Genomic DNA, 17,400 nt, shown 5'->3' on the forward strand with positions numbered 1-17,400 from the left:
GCGTACTAAAATGGCGTACATGTGGCACAAAACAGCTCCATTTAATTATTAGAAAATATATATGAGGCAAATGAGTTGTTGAGTTGATGTAGATGCCCATATCTGCTGTACAGAATTGCTTTACAAAAGAGAAGCGTGGGATACTTCTCTTGTTGCCTTATTTGTATTTGACTTTATTAAATGGCGCAGACACATTAGAGCATGAGTGGATGGAAATAAATAAAAAAAGAAGCCTGACAGGGAAATTGTGGGGACAAAAGGGGGATTCAACCGAGAGACGACAACAACAAAAAACATGAACATCAGCAGCAAACAATTCGTACAAATATGATACCAAAAATCATGGCAAAGTACCAGTTAATGAAGTTGATAGTAATAACACAAAAATTACAATGAGCATTATTGCACTACAAATAGAGCAATAGTAATACCAATAGAGATAACATTATTGATAATAATAATAATTACTCTATTATCAACATTACAGTTGCTTCAAATGCAACAATACATAAATGTTGTCATGACTTTGACTATGGCTTGGTTTGTTCTCCCGAGGTGCAAGTGAATTGGACTGGTCATGGCGTGAAGGTAAATACATGATTTATTTAACACTATAACTACAAAGAAAGGATCAAACAAAAGGCGCGCACAGGGGCGGAGGTACAAAACTAGACTATAAACACAAAACTTGCACATTGGCAGAAACTATGAACAATTAAACAAAACACTAACTGTGGCATGAATCGAAACAAAACTTACTTGACATAGCATGAAGTGCGCAGAGGTACATAGAGTGTGACAGGGGTAAGTATGCGGGGATGTCGTCAGGACGAACAACAGAAAATGAAAAGCTTAAATAACACAGACATGATTAACGAAAACAGGTGTGTGACTCAAAACGTGAAACAGGTGCGTGACGTGACAGGTGAAAACTAATGGTTGCTATGGTGACAAACAAGAGTGCACAATGAGTCCAAACGTGGAACAGGTGAAACTAATGGGTAATCATGCAAACAAGACAAGGGAGTGAAAAGCCAGAAACTAAACAAAACATGACTTAAAACAAAACATGATTACACAGACATGACAGAGCCCCTCCCTTAAGGACAGATACCAGATGTCCATAAAAAAAATTAACAAGAGTCATGGGAGGGCGGGAGGGGGACATGGCGGTGGGTCGCCAGACCACGTGTCCCCGTATCCACCGGGGCAGAGTTAGGTGGCGGCGGCGAGTGGAACGCCGCTGCAGCAGGCGAGGCGGGCGCCCAGGGAATGGCCACATTCGTGGCCGACTGGGAGGTGGGCGCACTTGGCGTGGCGGGCGACCAGGTAGCGGCCATATCCGTGGCCGACGAGGAGGGAGGTGCGTCGTCATCGTGGCAGGCGTGGAAGCAGCAGATGATGCAGGCAGCGAAGCTCGGCGTGGCGCGTCAGGCGGCGAAGCTCGGCGTGGCGCGTCAGGCGGCGAAGCTCGGCGTGGCGCGTCAGGCGGCGAAGCTCGGCGTGGCGCGTCTTGGTCTTGGCCTAGGCGCGGGTCTTGGTCTTGGCATGGCGGGTCTTGGTCTTGGCATGGCGGGTCTTGGTCTTGGTCTTGGTCTTGGCATGGCGGGTCTTGGTCTTGGCATGGCGGGTCTTGGTCTTGGCATGGCGGGTCTTGGTCTTGGTCTTGGCATGGCGGGTCTTGCCGTCGTGGAGCTGCGACTGGCGGCACTTGGCGTCGTGGAGCTGCGACTGGCGGCACTTGGCGTCGTGGAGCTGCGACTGGCGGCACTTGGCGTCGTGGAGCTGCGACTGGCGGCACTTGGCGTGGTGGGTCTTGGTCTTGGACTTGGCGTGGAGGGTCTTGGTCTTGGCGTGGAGGGTCTTGGTCTTGGACTTAGCGTGGAGGGTCTTGGTCTTGGACTTGGCATGGAGGGTCTTAGTCTTGGCGTGGAGGGTCTTGGTCTTGGCGTCGTGGAGCTGGTGCTAGCCTTGGTGCGGCGACAGGTGCTAGCCGTGGAGCTGCGACAGGTGCTAGTCGTGGATCTGCGACAGGTGCTAGCCGTGGAGCTGTGACTGGCGGCACTTGGCGTGGTGGGTCTTGGTCTTGGACTTGGTGTGGAGGGTCTTGGTCTTGGCGTGGAGGGTCTTGGTCTTGGCGTGGAGGGTCTTGGTCTTGGACTTGGCGTGGAGGGTCTTGGTCTTGGCGTGGAGGGTCTTGGTCTTGGACTTGGCGTGGAGGGTCTTGGTCTTGGACTTGGCATGGAGGGTCTTGGTCTTGGCGTGGAGGGTCTTGGTCTTGGTCTTGGTCTTGGTCTTGGCGTCGTGGAGCTGGTGCTAGCCTTGGTGCGGCGACAGGTGCTAGCCGTGGAGCTGCGACAGGTGCTAGCCGTGGAGCTGTGACTGGCGGCACTTGGCGTGGTGGGTCTTGGTCTTGGACTTGGCGTGGAGGGTCTTGGTCTTGGATTTGGCGTGGAGGGTCTTGGTCTTGGACTTGGCGTGGAGGGTCTTGGTCTTGGCGTGGAGGGTCTTGGTCTTGGACTTGGCGTGGAGGGTCTTGGTCTTGGCGTGGAGGGTCTTGGTCTTGGTCTTGGCGTGGAGGGTCTTGGTCTTGGTCTTGACGTCGTGGAGCTGGTGCTAGCCTTGGTGCGGCGACAGGTGCTAGCCGTGGAGCTGCGACAGGTGCTAGCCGTGGAGCTGCGACAGGTGCTAGCCGTGGTGCTGCGACAGGGGCTAGCCTTGGCTCTGGTGCTAGCCTTGGTGCTAGCCGTGGTGCAGCTACTGGTGCTAGCCTTGGTGCAGGTGGAGGTGGCCTAGCTGGGGGTTGCGGCTTGGCATGGTGAAAGACCGGTGGTGGTGGCCGTGCTGGAGGCTGTGGCTTGGCAGGTCGGAAGACTGGTGGTGGCTGTCGTGCTGGAGGCTGTGGCTTGGCATGGTGATGCCGAGCCACCCCACCAACACAGCTCCCGACCCCAGCCCCCCCCTCAAGGGGCGGATACCAGACGCGCTCCCTGCGGTCTGGAACTCTCTCTAGGGGTGGGCGGAGGGAGGTCTGGAGGGGGGCTGAAACTTCCCCTTTAAGTTGTCCACAATGTTTTTTTTATCCCCCACCTGGGGTTGTGTGGGCGGAAAAAAAGAAAAAAATTGTGACGGGGGCGGGACTTGAGTCTTGGGGGGCGGGGCATGAGTCCTGGGGGGCGGGGCATGAAATTTGGGACGTGGCTTGGACTGATTAGACCTGATTTCTAAAAACATGTTTTGATAATGTTTAACCCTGGCATTAGAGTCTTTTGTTGGAGGCGGGTGTTCAAAAGAAAAAGAGTTGAAAAAAAAATCCTGGGCTGTGATGTCATCCTGGGGAAGCCGGGCAGACTGCTGCTTGCTTCCGCCCGGAGGGGGCGGGGCTTGTGGGAGCGGCGCGTCCTGCTGGCTCGCGGAAGTTCTACCTGACGTCCCTCTCCTTTGGCGGCGCTTCCGTGGCTGGGATGACGCGCCAACGTCCCCGGGCCAAACGGAGCTGATCGGCACCAGTTTGCCGGTCGGACCCCACATGAGGTCCTTGTGCTCCGTGGGGGAATAGCGGAGCGTCTCAGCTTCCATGGCGCGCAGGACCTCCCACGTTCCTTCGTCCAATCTTGCGGGAGAACTTCTTTGCTGACGACATCTGTCATGACTTTGACTATGGCTTGGTTTGTTCTCCCGAGGTGCAAGTGAATTGGACTGGTCATGGCGTGAAGGTAAATACATGATTTATTTAACACTATAACTACAAAGAAAGGATCAAACAAAAGGTGCGCACAGGGGCGGAGGTACAAAACTAGACTATAAACACAAAACTTGCACATTGGCAGAAACTATGAACAATTAAACAAAACACTAACTGTGGCATGAATCGAAACAAAACTTACTTGACATAGCATGAAGTGCGCAGAGGTACATAGAGTGTGACAGGGGTAAGTATGCGGGGATGTCGTCAGGACGAACAACAGAAAATGAAAAGCTTAAATAACACAGACATGATTAACGAAAACAGGTGCGTGACTCAAAACGTGAAACAGGTGCGTGACGTGACAGGTGAAAACTAATGGTTGCTATGGTGACAAACAAGAGTGCACAATGAGTCCAAACGTGGAACAGGTGAAACTAATGGGTAATCATGCAAACAAGACAAGGGAGTGAAAAGCCAGAAACTAAACAAAACATGACTTAAAACAAAACATGATAACACAGACATGACAAATGTGATGCCTACTTAAATTACAAAGAAAGGAGAAAAATGGGGGAAAGAAAGAGGAGCGGACTATATCAACCTTATAGATTGTTATGGTAAAACTAGGTTAAGCTGTAGCAGTGTGCCGTGTTTCTACCCAGTTTCGCTTGGGAGGAGGGGAACAACGTTAATATGTTTGATGAAACGTGATTATATGCATGAGTGTATGTATGTATACTGTATGTAAATGCGTATGTACAGTATGTATATACAGTATATTTGTACAGTCAATGTGCGTGTGGATGTATGTATTGTGTGTGTGTATACGTATGCGCCTATGTATCTATGTAAGTAAAATGTTATTTATAGCACTTCTCACAGAGAGCTCACAAAGTGATTCACATGGTTAAAATACAAATGGTACTATCACAACATACAACATGATGCAACAACAGAAACGTTGCAAAATGAAATGATGAATACGATAATAAAAATTATGTAAAAAGGGAAATTCAATGTAACAGGAATGCACACTTAATTGTGTTTTTAACTGACTTTTAAAAAGGTCAACAAAAGGTGCAGCTCTCAGCTCACACAAGAGTGCATTCTCACGAATTAGGGGCAACTGACCTAAAGGCTCTCTCGCCTTTACTTTTTAATTTTGTACGTGGTACAAAAAGCATGTGGGTATGTACAGTATGTATGAACATACGTGTGTATAAGTGTATGTATGAATGTATTTTTGTATGTTTGTATGTTTGCATGTACAATATATTTATGTACAAGTATGTGCTGGAGCCAAAATTCAAACGCTTATTCCTAAAAAGTATTTGTTGTTACCCGTCTTCAGGTGCGCTTAAATGGCGGCGAAAACAAGACAGTGTTTGTCCTCGACGAGATCGGGAAAATGGAACTCTTCAGTCAGCCATTCATCAGGGCTGTGAGACAAACACTTGACTGCTCTTCCTGCACCATCTTGGGCACCATCCCTATCCCCAAGGGGAAACCCTTAGGCCTGGTGGAAGAGGTGCGGATTAGGAGCGATGTGAGAGTCTTCACTGTGAGTACAAACACTAATACTCTCGCTGGGAGAGATTGAGGGAAACAACGATATTTAGGTCACTTTTAAGAGCTTTTAAGTCCCTCAGTAGCTGTTGGACACTGTTTACACTTTATCTCACATGGTCTTATGAAGCAGGCAGTCTGTTCTCTGCAGCAGAGTACCATGGCCTGCATTATCCCTCTCCTATAGCTGGATTAACTCTGAATCATGCGTGACCGATTAAACAACAAAGGATTCACTCAAATGTTGAAATTATTTATCATGGCGGACGCCGTTATGAATATTGTCATGCAAAGTACTTACAAACCAAAGTAGTTTGTACTACTACTGCGCAAGTTAATGAGATGGTGTAAACCTTTTTAAGGAAAACATACCACAGTATATGACTGAGGTAGGGTATGTGTACAGAAACATTGTGTTCATTCAGGTTTAAAATTGAACTGCACTATTTATTTTATTTTGACCATCACCGACAATCCATGTGTAAGATAAGAACACACGTCTTTCCCTTTTTATGTGCATTATAATTAGTAAAAAAAAAAGAGGCGGCTAAGAATGTAGTTAGTTGGGAGTCCTCTATAGGTTGTATTCTCCTGACGTCACGTCCGGCTCATTAAATATGCGAAACTTGAAGTGTGGTCAAGTCTTTTGTCAAAGCCTTCTGGCCGGCATTTTGCCTTTCTCGAAGAAAAATGGCCTATGCTTACCTTGTTTCAGGCTGTTGGAACCATTCAAATCCTTAGTATAAAAGTTTATTCAGAGTTCCTCGAGAGGTAATCAAGAAGGGCAAAAGAGTGCAAGATTTTACAAAAGACGACAAGAAATGTGACACACACTTCAGTCCAACGGAGCAGAGTCAAAGAACGCACAAGTTTGCCGTGATCACTTTGTTAAAGGTTTGTTAGATATACTTTTAATGTTTACTGTTTCCCATTTAAGTATTTTCTTAATGTTAATTGTATTTTATCCTGTTTCAGAGTTCGGCAAGTCTAAATAAAAGAAAGCAAATGTGAAAAAAAACCTAAAAGAGTAAAGCTTTTACCAAAGGCGGCAATCATAAATGAAGCTTTCAGCACATACACGATGTTGACATCTATAGTTATATTTTGATAAAGACGGGGAAAAACACGCATACTCGTAAAAAGCGCGTGGAACAACAACAACAAGGCAACAAACATGGCTGTAGACACAAAGTTAAATCATGTAATGCAACCTTACCTGAGCAAAAACAATGCATGATTTATCGTGAGGGTTTTGATACTAATTTCCTTGACCCAGCCACAAACAAAGAAGTTGTAGACCTCCATACTTTTCCAAGTTTTCATCTGTTTTACCGCGTAGAATGGCGTCAGGTGCACCAGATATTTCCCCATGTCTGGGAATGCGAGCGACAGATAATCCTTGAGATCACTCGACAAATCTTGTTTGATAACACAAAGGGATCTATTCCATTGCATAGTTTATTTTTTTGCTCGAATCTGATTTAGTGGTAAGATCTATGCCCCTTAAGTACTCAGATAGTTTGTACTCTGTTTGCTGCACAGTAGCCATGTTGGTTTGTTGGCCCATCATTTTGTTTATTTCCGTTCAAAAGTCACGCGACTGAATACAACCTATTCCGCCTATAAAGCGCTTTAAAACATCCAAAAAACATCAACAATACTCCATTTACACGCCGTGACCTGCATATTAACCAAGCTATAGCAACATTGTTACTGTAAGAGCTAACGCTGAGGAACTACTTTTCCGGCGTTGTGACACTTTGCCTTGGTCACACTTCTCCTCTGACCACTACCGAGTAGCCAGCGAGCTACTACCTATCAGCTAGCTTGAGCTGCTAATATTGTTGATTGCACCCATGATATAAAGAAGAAGGAGCTTGAGGTGCTTCTGCTGTATTGCTTTTTAGTTAGAAAAAGTTCATTCTCGGGTATAAATCATGCATCTCACGTCTATAGTAGAAGGTTGACATTTTTAAACTTTAAAAATCCACGCTCTTTATACTATATGGGCTTCAACGAATGGAACACAGCATAAGACAATCACAACATCGATATGAAGCATTTTCTATCTGCGGAATGAGGATTATTCCGAGTACTGAAAGATACAACATCCCATCAGTCGGCATCCCAAGGACATTGTAAGTCACTGTTTTATGTTCTTATTTGAAACATTCAGCAACAGTGCTACATGATAATGCTCCAAGGCTCGCACAGTAGTAGCAAAACATAAAGTGCACTCTATGTTGTTGTTGACATTGATTTCATAGAGTACATAGCAATGAACGTTACTGTTGCTATGCGCTTTGTGAAATCAATGAGTCCAGAAAATAAGTTACGGTAATGCTGAAAATGACCAACATACTGTAAATATTACATGTTATCATGAATGTGCCTGTTACTGCATTACATACTGTACATACTTACATCATATATAAGAAACATTGTAGGTTTTTGGATGGTTTTTAGAGGACTTTAGAGGGCATCCCCATTACCTGCATTGTGAGCAGCTTTGTAGTAGCAGTTTCTCAGTATTTATAACACACATAAAAAGAAAGACATTTGTATCCTTGTCTCACATAGGGATTGTGGATGATGGGTGAGAGTCTCCCAAAAAACTGTAGCTCCCCTTTAATATTAAATATTGTAACAACAATTGTGTTCGTTTTCCTGCCCAGGTGTCGGAGGAAAACAGAAATTCCATTCTGCAAGAAATTCTGTCAGCGCTCCAGCAAAGTTTAAAACAGTAGAGCTAACATTTGACGTAGAAAACAGATTTTACATTTCATATTTGATCACAAAATGGATCACAGAGCAGGTTACCTTATGATTTCAATTATTCAATGCTAATTGTCTGTAATTATTTTGATGTTCAATTTGAGGGACTACTCATTAAAATCCAGTCACAATTTAACACTTAATTTGTTTACTGTAATTTTTTTATGTATTGGATACAATTATTTCAAAAATAACTTCTTTTGACCGTTGTTTTTGAGTTTTTTCATTACATTTACAGGCATCCATTAGTCTTATATCCTTCTTAATACAGTGCATCTGTAAAGTATTCAGATACATTTTTTCCTCATTTTGTTTAGTTACAGCAGGGGTCCCCATACTACGGCCCGCGGGCCGGATCCGGCCCCCCAGCATCCAAAATCCGGCCCACAGGAAGTCCCGAGTAAAATGTATATATATATATATTTTTTAAAATATAAATCTTTCCTTTCTAATCCATTTCTATCGCTTGTTACTCTTGGTGTCTCCTAGCCGCTCAGGCAAATCATATTGTCTAAAAATGAATTTTCCCATCGATAACGTGACAATGTTAAATGTTGATGAACATCAATGTTAATTGATGTTAAATGACAAAACTGATTATAAAGACAATGTGTATATATATATATATATATATATATATATATATATATATATATATATATACACACAGCCTGGCCCCCGGCCAAATTTTTTTAACCCAATGCGGCCCCCGAGTCAAAAAGGTTGGGGACCCCTGAGCAGAGGTGGGTAGTAACGCGCTACATTTACTCCGTTACATCTACTTGAGTAACTTTTGGGATAAATTGTACTTCTAAGAGTAGTTTTAATGCAACTTACTTTTACTTTTACTTGAGTATATTTATAGAGAAGAAACGCTACTTTTACTCCGCTACTTTTATCTACATTCAGCTCGCTACTCGCTACTAATTTTTATCGATCTGTTACTGCACGCTTTGTTTGTTTTGGTCTGTCAGACAGACCTTCAAAGTGCCTGCGTTACTGGTGACGTTTCATTCCGTTCCACCAATAAAATGCAGTCACTAGTGACGTTTGACTCCGTTCCACCAATCAGATGCAGTTACTGGTGACGTTGGACCAATCAAACAGAGCCAGGCGGTCACATGACCTGACTTAAACAAGTGGAAAAACTTATTGGGGTGTTACCATTTAGTGGTCAATTGTACGGAATATGTACTGTACTGTGCAATCTACTAATACAAGTTTCAATCAATCAATCAAAAGTGTGAAGGAAAAAAGACACTTTTTTATTTCAAACGTACATCCCGTCACAAGCCTAAAGACTGACTGCACAGTTCCTGTCTTCACAATAAAAGTGCCGCTCCATCGCGCCTGCGCTTTCAAAATAAGAGTCTCCGAAAGCCAGCGCAAACAAGCTAGCAAGCTACGGAATTTGCCGCCAATGTATTTCTTGTAAAGTGTGTGAAAACGAATATGGAAGCTGGACAAATAAGATACCAAAAACCAACCACTTTCATGTGGTATTAGACAGAAAGGAGGAACTTTTTTTCTCCTGCATTTGAAAACGTGGACGTTAAGCACTGCTGTCTGATTACAATCAATGCAAGTCATCAGAATCAGGTAATACACCAACTTATATTCTTGTCAACATGAAAGAAAGGAATCTATATGTATTAAACATGCATGTATATTCATTAAAACACCTTAAACATGTAAACAAAAACGGCAAAATAAATAAATATAAATGATGTACTGTATATATCAATGTATGTGTATATATATATATATATATATATATATATATATATATATAATATGTGTGTGTATGTTACTCATCAGTTACTCAGTACTTGAGTAGTTTTTTCACAACATACTTTTTACTTTTACTCAAGTAAATATTTGGGTGACTACTCATTACTTTTACTTGAGTAATAAATCTCTAAAGTAACAGTACTCTTACTTGAGTGCAATTTCTGGCTACTCTACCCACCTCTGCCCCTGAGTTACAGCCTCATTCCAAAATGGAATAAATACATTTTTGTTCTCAAAATTCTGCCGATGTGAACAGTGCCTCTTCTGGTTGCACTCAAGCAGTGCATTCAGTCTTGTCTAATTTGCTTCAAGACATGATTAATCAACAATATATTCCACTAATTGACCCTTGTTAGAATCAATAAATCAATTTTGATTGGTAAATATGCCTATCTAGCAATTGGAATGCAATAAAAATATGCTACAGTGCAGTTGTAGTTTAAACATCACTTGCCCATATTGGGATGCCGATAACGAGCTTCACTGTTTGTTTTTCCAAGCTTCATTTTGGGATTTCCGGCTTTCCTCTCCAACATTTTCTATCCATATGGTAACAGATTACTGTCAAGGATAAATATCATTACCAAGTAAAAGGATTTTGGACTTGTCAGAATGCAGTCATGTCAGATTAGTTTGCTGCTGCCATCCAAAAAGGGTGGATGGTCAGTAGCTGTTAACTGTTGTCACACAGTGAAGCTTTCTGTCAACACAATAATGTATACTGTATTAATTGCTTAGCTTGATTATCATAGTTTGACCTTTTAAGTTGTTTGGATCAGACATAAAACTTTATTGTGTAAATTTCTCATGTGAGCTTTAAATACGGCTGTTGGATTGAAGTTTTTTTTAACTAGAAACTCTCCAACAAGGATACTTTTCTTATCCTCTAAGCGTGTGCAGGTCATTTCAAAGGGAAATTACAGTTTTGGCATATTTTTAATGTTGCTTGCATAAATGATGTAAGCTGCCATGCAGCCCAGCTGTGATGTGCGTCAGACATACTGCTGCGCCAGCATCTGCTCTGCGGCCACCTTTGACTTGTCTCTCTCATTGACTGGCCATCCAAAACACTGCAATGCTGCTGCTGCTGCTTCTTAGCATCCGTTGCAATATGGCATTCTGTGTTATTTTGGGCACAGACTTAGCGGGCAATTATGAGAGTTGGTGAGAGCAGGTGATTCTTAGCACCCTGTCCTCAGGGAGCAAATGGATTGTGTTAGAGTGATGCAGACCTTTGCCAGGTCATTTGGATGTTGTTAATGCGTCATGATGCCATTAGGTGACATATTGCCCATACGGTGATTATGGTGGATTTTTAAATGTCAGTATATGCACCAGATCATTGACAGTTATCCACACTAACGCTGTTATTTCTTATATCTTGCTGTTTACTTTTATTCTGCATAAACATTTCTCAAGGATCAGATGAATACACTTCAGAATGAGAGGTAGTTCTGTCCACCTCAGAATGACTCTAAATGTAATCTGTGTGTTATTTGTTCATTTGAAACCAACATACAAAAAACAGATATTGATCTGTTTTATTTTATAATTAGCTTTTTTTAATCAACATTTGTTTTTCTTATTTCCTAGCAGTACCTCAACTTACGAGCCTAATTGTGACGCCACTTTTAACTCATAACACTTGTATCTCAAATCAAATTTGCTTATTCTTCTCAGCACTTATTCTTCTCATTGTCCCTTTATTACTTCCAATGGAAAACAAAGGTGTAGCTAGTTTACTTCTAGCTATAAGCTAATGCTAGTGAGTAAGACCGCATGTTTCAGGTTGATCTTAAGGGGTTAATAGTGACATTGGCAGAGATGCTTGTAACACATTTTTTTTCTTGACAATGCCAAGCCACATTACAACAGCGTGGCTTCGTAGTAAAAGAGTGTGGGTACTAGACTGGCCTGCCTGTAGTTAAGACCTGTCTCCCATTGAAAATGTGTGGCGCAATATGAAGTGTAAAATACGACAACGGAGACCCCGGACTGTTGAACAATTTAAGCTACATCAAGCAAGAATAGGAAAGAATTACACCTGAAAAGCTTCAAAAATTGGTATCCTCAGTTCCAAAACGTTTACTGAGTGTTGTTAAAAGGAAAGGCCATGTAACACAGTGGTAAAAATGCCCCTGTGCCAACTTTTTTGCAATGTGTTGCTGCCATTAAATTCTAAATTAATGATTATTTGCAAAAAAAAATAAGTTTCTCAGTTCAAACATTAAATATTTTGTTTTTGCAGTCTATTCAATTGAATATAAATAATATAAGCAAATCATTGTATTCTGTTTTTATTTACGATTTACACAACGTGCCAACTTCACTGGTTTTGCGTTTTGTATATAGTCCTGCTCTGTTATTGCTGTAAACACCATGTGATCAATGTGTAAATGTCCCAATCTGGTACTCTTTCAGTGGACGTGAAAGCGTTATTGTACTCTGCAGGCTCGGGGAGCGTCGCGTTAAAAGCCATGCAGAATAGTTTGAATGCATATAAAGGGTCTAAATATCCCAAATCTCTCAGATACAGTCACAGCAAATCTGTGAGACAGATGTCTGTCTGGCACCCCGCTTCTTTTATCCCTCCATACATAGAGCATATAGAGACGTGCAAGGAGCTTACAGACCATTCAGGACAAAAGGGAGCTTGCTATGGGTGTGCATTGGGGTTTGAAGACATTGCTGTCTAGATCAAGGGTGTCAAACTCAAATACAGAGTGGGCCAAAATTTCAAACTGAACAAAGCCGCGGGCCAAGGTTGAACAAATTAACCTTTTAATAGGGACCCAAACAAGTTTTGCATTGAATATTGAACAAGCAAGGCTTATATAACTTTATAGTGACATGTGACGAGTGACGATAATAATAATAATAATAATAATTAAAAAATATCAATGGCATACCAAATACAATTTAAATAAAAATGTAATGCTTCTTTTCTATTTGCAGCCTTCTGAGGTAAATATCAACATTCTTTTTCCACAGGCTAATAAATTAGAAAATAAAATAACAATGAATAAACCAACCATTCAGGACTTTAAACTGCTCAGTTTGCAACACACTGATCTAATCTGATGTGCCCAAGCCAGATACCTGGCATCTTTTCTTGGATGCTTATTAATGCCGGGGCTCAGGCTTTGAGCTGAGGCAACCTTCATTATCAAACGAAGGTGTTCATCAGTCATTATATCTCGTAGTCCACCCGGACCACAGTCTTGGAGGCGTGCTTTAAAGGCACTGCCTTTAACGTCCTCTACGAGCCGTCGTCACGTCTGCTTTTCATCCATTCTAACAACGTGCCGGCCCAGTGACAAGATATGTGCGGCTTCTGTACGCACACACACGTGAATGCAATGCATACTTGATCAACAGCGATACAGGTTACACTGAGGGTGGCCGTATAAACAACTTTAACACAGTTAGAAATATACGCCACACTGTGAATCCACACCAAACAAGAATGACACAACACATTTCGGGAGAACATCCGCACCGTAACACAACATAAACACAACAGAACAAATACCCAGAACCCTTTGCAGCACTAACTCTTCCGGGACGCTACAAAATACACCCCCCGCTACCACCAACCCAATTATGAGAATTAGCTGTGAATGCGGTGTGATCGCGGCACCGCCGCTGTATATAATTGGCGGGCCAGCTCTAGTGTTAATTTGAGATCGTCTCAAGGGCCAAGTGAAATTACATGGCGTGCCAATTTTGGCCCGCGGGCCAGAGTTTGACACCCATGGTCTAGATAAATGTTATGTTTGTGTTCCTCGTTTAGGATGAGTGAAGGCAACTAGGGAGAGGTGTGGTACATGGGGTAAAGAGGAAGCCATTACATGTTGGCGAGGATCTGGATAAAGATTCAGGAATTCTAATATGTTCACAAATTTATGCAACCAATGCTGATAGTGTAACCACCCGAATATTGATCATCCTTAAAGGGGAACTGCACATTTTTGGGCGAATTTTGCATGTTCACAATTATTACGAGGGACACATCTTTTTTTTTTTAGGATTTTTAAAGATAAAAAATTATTACAAAAAAAAAATGCTTAGAAGCCTTCAAAGCCCTTTAAAACAGCTTCAAAACCCTCCATCAACCTTTTATATACACACTGCAAATCTATATATAATGTAGTAACAGACACGTTCATAACAATATGTCCTAAAATATATACTGCAATGATTATTGCAACCTTTTGTGGTAAAAGATACATATCACAATATATTATTTGACATATAAATGAATATAGAACCATTTCAAATCGGTTACAAAGGTTCTTAATGTTGCCGCTGACGTAAGCAGTAACATATTTTGTCATTTATGGTTGTAAGATTTTCTCTATCATTAATCTACTTGCTCATTTACTGTTAATATCTGCTTACTTTCTGTTGTAACATGCTTCTATCTACATGTCTGTTCAAATGTACTAAACACTTGTTCTTCTGTAGCTTGGATACTTTAGATTAGTTTGGGGTGATATAACACATTTAGGTATCAATCCAAGTGTTAATGCTGATACTGACACTTAAAGTGTTCAAGATCATTAAATGATTCAATTTTTTATCACAATTATAATAAAAACACAGGATGGCTGTGTAACAATATCAATAACATTTTTGAATTATGAATTAAAATGCGATTTTGTCCCTAAAGTCCTCCTTTGTGCAGGTACTTGTTTACTGAGTTTGCAAACAATAACAAAAGCCACTGAAGATGTTTTGATAATGAAAGAAATATCGATTTAACCACTGTATTATCGACGTTATATTGATACTGTACTTGGTATTGTTACTATTCGTATCGATCCGCCCACCTCAAGAGCTCCAGCTTAGGTGTTAGCATATTTAGTGACGCTACACAGTGTGTAGTGTCGTATGTTTAGTTATTCCTCGTCTTACAGTGATACTTGTAAGAAACATAGTTTGCTGACTTAGAGATGGCTTTGCACTGTGGAGGGACATTAGCCACTTGCGAGAATACTACATTGAACATTTGAAATGATAACAAATTGGAGGTCATTTAGCGCAGAAGTTGTCACTATTATGTTAGATCCACTATGGACTGGACTTTCACTATTATGTTAGATCCAGTATGGACTGGACTCTCACTATTATGTTAGATCCACTATGGACTAGACTCTCACACTATTATGTTAGATCCACTATGGACTGGACTCTCACACTATTATGTTAGATCCACAATGGACTGGACTCTCACACTATTATGTTAGATCCACTATGGACTGGATTCTCACACTATTAACTAGATCCACTATGGACTGGACTCTCACATTATTATGTTAGATCCACTATGGACGGGACTCTCTCACTATTATGTTAGATCCACTATGGACGGGACTCTCTCACTATTATGTTAGATCCACTGTGGACTGGACTCTCACATTATTAACTAGATCCACTATGGACTGGACTCCCACACTATTAACTAGATCCACTATGGACTGGACTCTCACACTATTAACTAGATCCACTCGACGTCCACATCTGAGGTTCCCCTCCAAGGTTTCTCATTGTCCCATTGGGTTGAGTTTTTCCTTGCCCTGATGTGGGATCTGAGCCGAGGATGTCGTTGTGGCTTGTGCAGCCCTTTGAGACACTCGTGATTTAGGGCTATATAAGTAAACATTGATTGATTGATTGCCCGTCCATCCATCCATTTTCTACCGCTTATTCCCTTCGGGGTCGCGGGGGGCGCTGGAGCCTATGACAGCTACAATCGGGCGGAAGGCTGGGTACACCCTGGACAAGTCGCCACCTCATTGCAGGGCCAACCCAGATAGACAGACAACATTCACACTCACATCCACACACTAGGGCCAATTTAGTGTTGCCAATCAACCTATCCCCAGGTGCATGTCTTTGGAGGTGGTAGGAAGCCGGAGTACCCTGCTGCCTGGAAGTCGACCCGACCAGCATCCGCCGTCTCTTTAGTAGAGTACGTACGGGCAAAGCCGCAGGCCCTGACGGCCTCCCAGCCTTTTTGCTCAAAAGCTGTGCAGAGGAACTAACTACAGCATGGTGTCCAATATTCCAACAGTCACTTAACACTCACACTGTTCCAGCTCTGTGGAAGAAGTCAATTATAACTCCAGTGCCTAAAAAGCCCGGTGTCACAGTAAACAACGACTTTCGTCCCGTAGCTCTCACATCGATTGTTATGAAATGTTTTGAAAAATTTGTTGTGTCACTGCTCATGAAGGATGTCAAGCCAAATTTAGATGTGTACCAGTTTGCGTACAAGCAGGAATGCAGTACTGATGATGCAATCCTTTGCACCTTGCATTTTATCTCCAAGCACCTTGAAAACACAAAAGCTTATGCTAGAATTTTATTTGTTGATTTCAGCTCAGCTTTTAATACAGTGCAAATTCACATACTCTTAGAGAAGCTCAAAGACATGGGTGTAAACTCCACCTTGATCAAATGGTTCCACTCTTTTTTAACAAACAGAACACAGCAAGTGAAGGTCAACAGAACACTGTCAGACACCAAACACTGCAACACAGGCGTCCCACAGGGTTGCGTTGTATCACCAACACTATTTACATTGTACACCAATGATTGTAGGACTGTGCACCCTAACAATTATATGGTGAAATTTGCGGACAATACCGTGCTCCTAAGCCTTCTACACAAGGATACGGACCCCTCTGTGTACCAAGACGAGATAGACCTATTTATTAGGTGGTGTGACACTAACCATCTTATTTTAAATGTGACCAAGACACAGGAAATGGTTTTGGATCCGAGGAAAGTGACTGACCATGAGCCAGTGGTCATCAAAAATCAGGAAATCACCCAGGTATCCTCATATAAATATTTAGGGGTTCATATTGATAATCTTCTCTGCTGGAAGACACATATTGACAAACTGTGCAATAGACTGCAACAGAGGCTATATTTTTTGCGAAGATTAAGATTGTACGGCGTAAGCAGCCATATCATGATGATTTTCTACCGTGCCATTGTAGAGAGCATCATTAGATACGGGATCACCTCATGGTTTGGCAACCTAACCGTTAAGCTAAAAAGCAAACTGGCCGGCATGCATAAAACGGCAATGAAAATCGTAGGGAGGAAAGAATATGAGCCTATACAGAGCATCTATGAGCAGGCAGTTAGGAAAAAAGCTAAGAAAATTATTTCCAACTCACAACACCCACTCTTTCCTGAATATGGAACCCTGCCATCAGGGAGAAGACTCCGGGTCCCACTATGCAAATCTAACCGCCTTAAATTATCATTTGTTCCAGCCTCCATTAAGCTGACCAACAATGTGCAATAGAATTTTAATACATAGGTTAGCACTTTTTTAGCACATAGCACTTTAGCACATAGCACTTTAGAACTAAGCACTTTAGCACACAGCACTTTATCCATGAGCTCTAGTGCAATGCACATTGGTACTTTATCTTTATCTCCATACTGTAGATTTTATGCCTACATCAAAGTGCCACCTATGTCTATCAAGCTCCATGTTCTGATGTTTAAATGTTAGTTGTATGGTTATGGTTGTGTCTGTGCTTGTGTTTTTGTTCTGT

The 17,400-nt window shown here is 42.1% G+C and overlaps 1 protein-coding gene across 3 annotated transcripts in view; it reads left to right on the top strand.

The window, feature by feature from the left end:
• ntpcr (nucleoside-triphosphatase, cancer-related) overlaps positions 1-17,400 on the top strand; it is a 67,308-nt gene that overhangs the window by 6,797 nt on the left and 43,111 nt on the right. The window contains exons 4-5 of one of the 3 annotated variants that reach the window (XM_061961000.1): positions 5,040-5,249; positions 7,930-8,160. In XM_061961000.1, coding sequence (XP_061816984.1) covers positions 5,040-5,249; positions 7,930-8,001 — 282 coding nt within the window. In that variant the 3' untranslated portion in view covers positions 8,002-8,160. The other 2 variants (XM_072916032.1, XM_061961009.1) reach the window with 2 other exon arrangements.

Source organism: Nerophis lumbriciformis, linkage group LG02, assembly GCF_033978685.3.
Source record: "Nerophis lumbriciformis linkage group LG02, RoL_Nlum_v2.1, whole genome shotgun sequence".
Taxonomy (NCBI): domain Eukaryota; kingdom Metazoa; phylum Chordata; class Actinopteri; order Syngnathiformes; family Syngnathidae; genus Nerophis; species Nerophis lumbriciformis.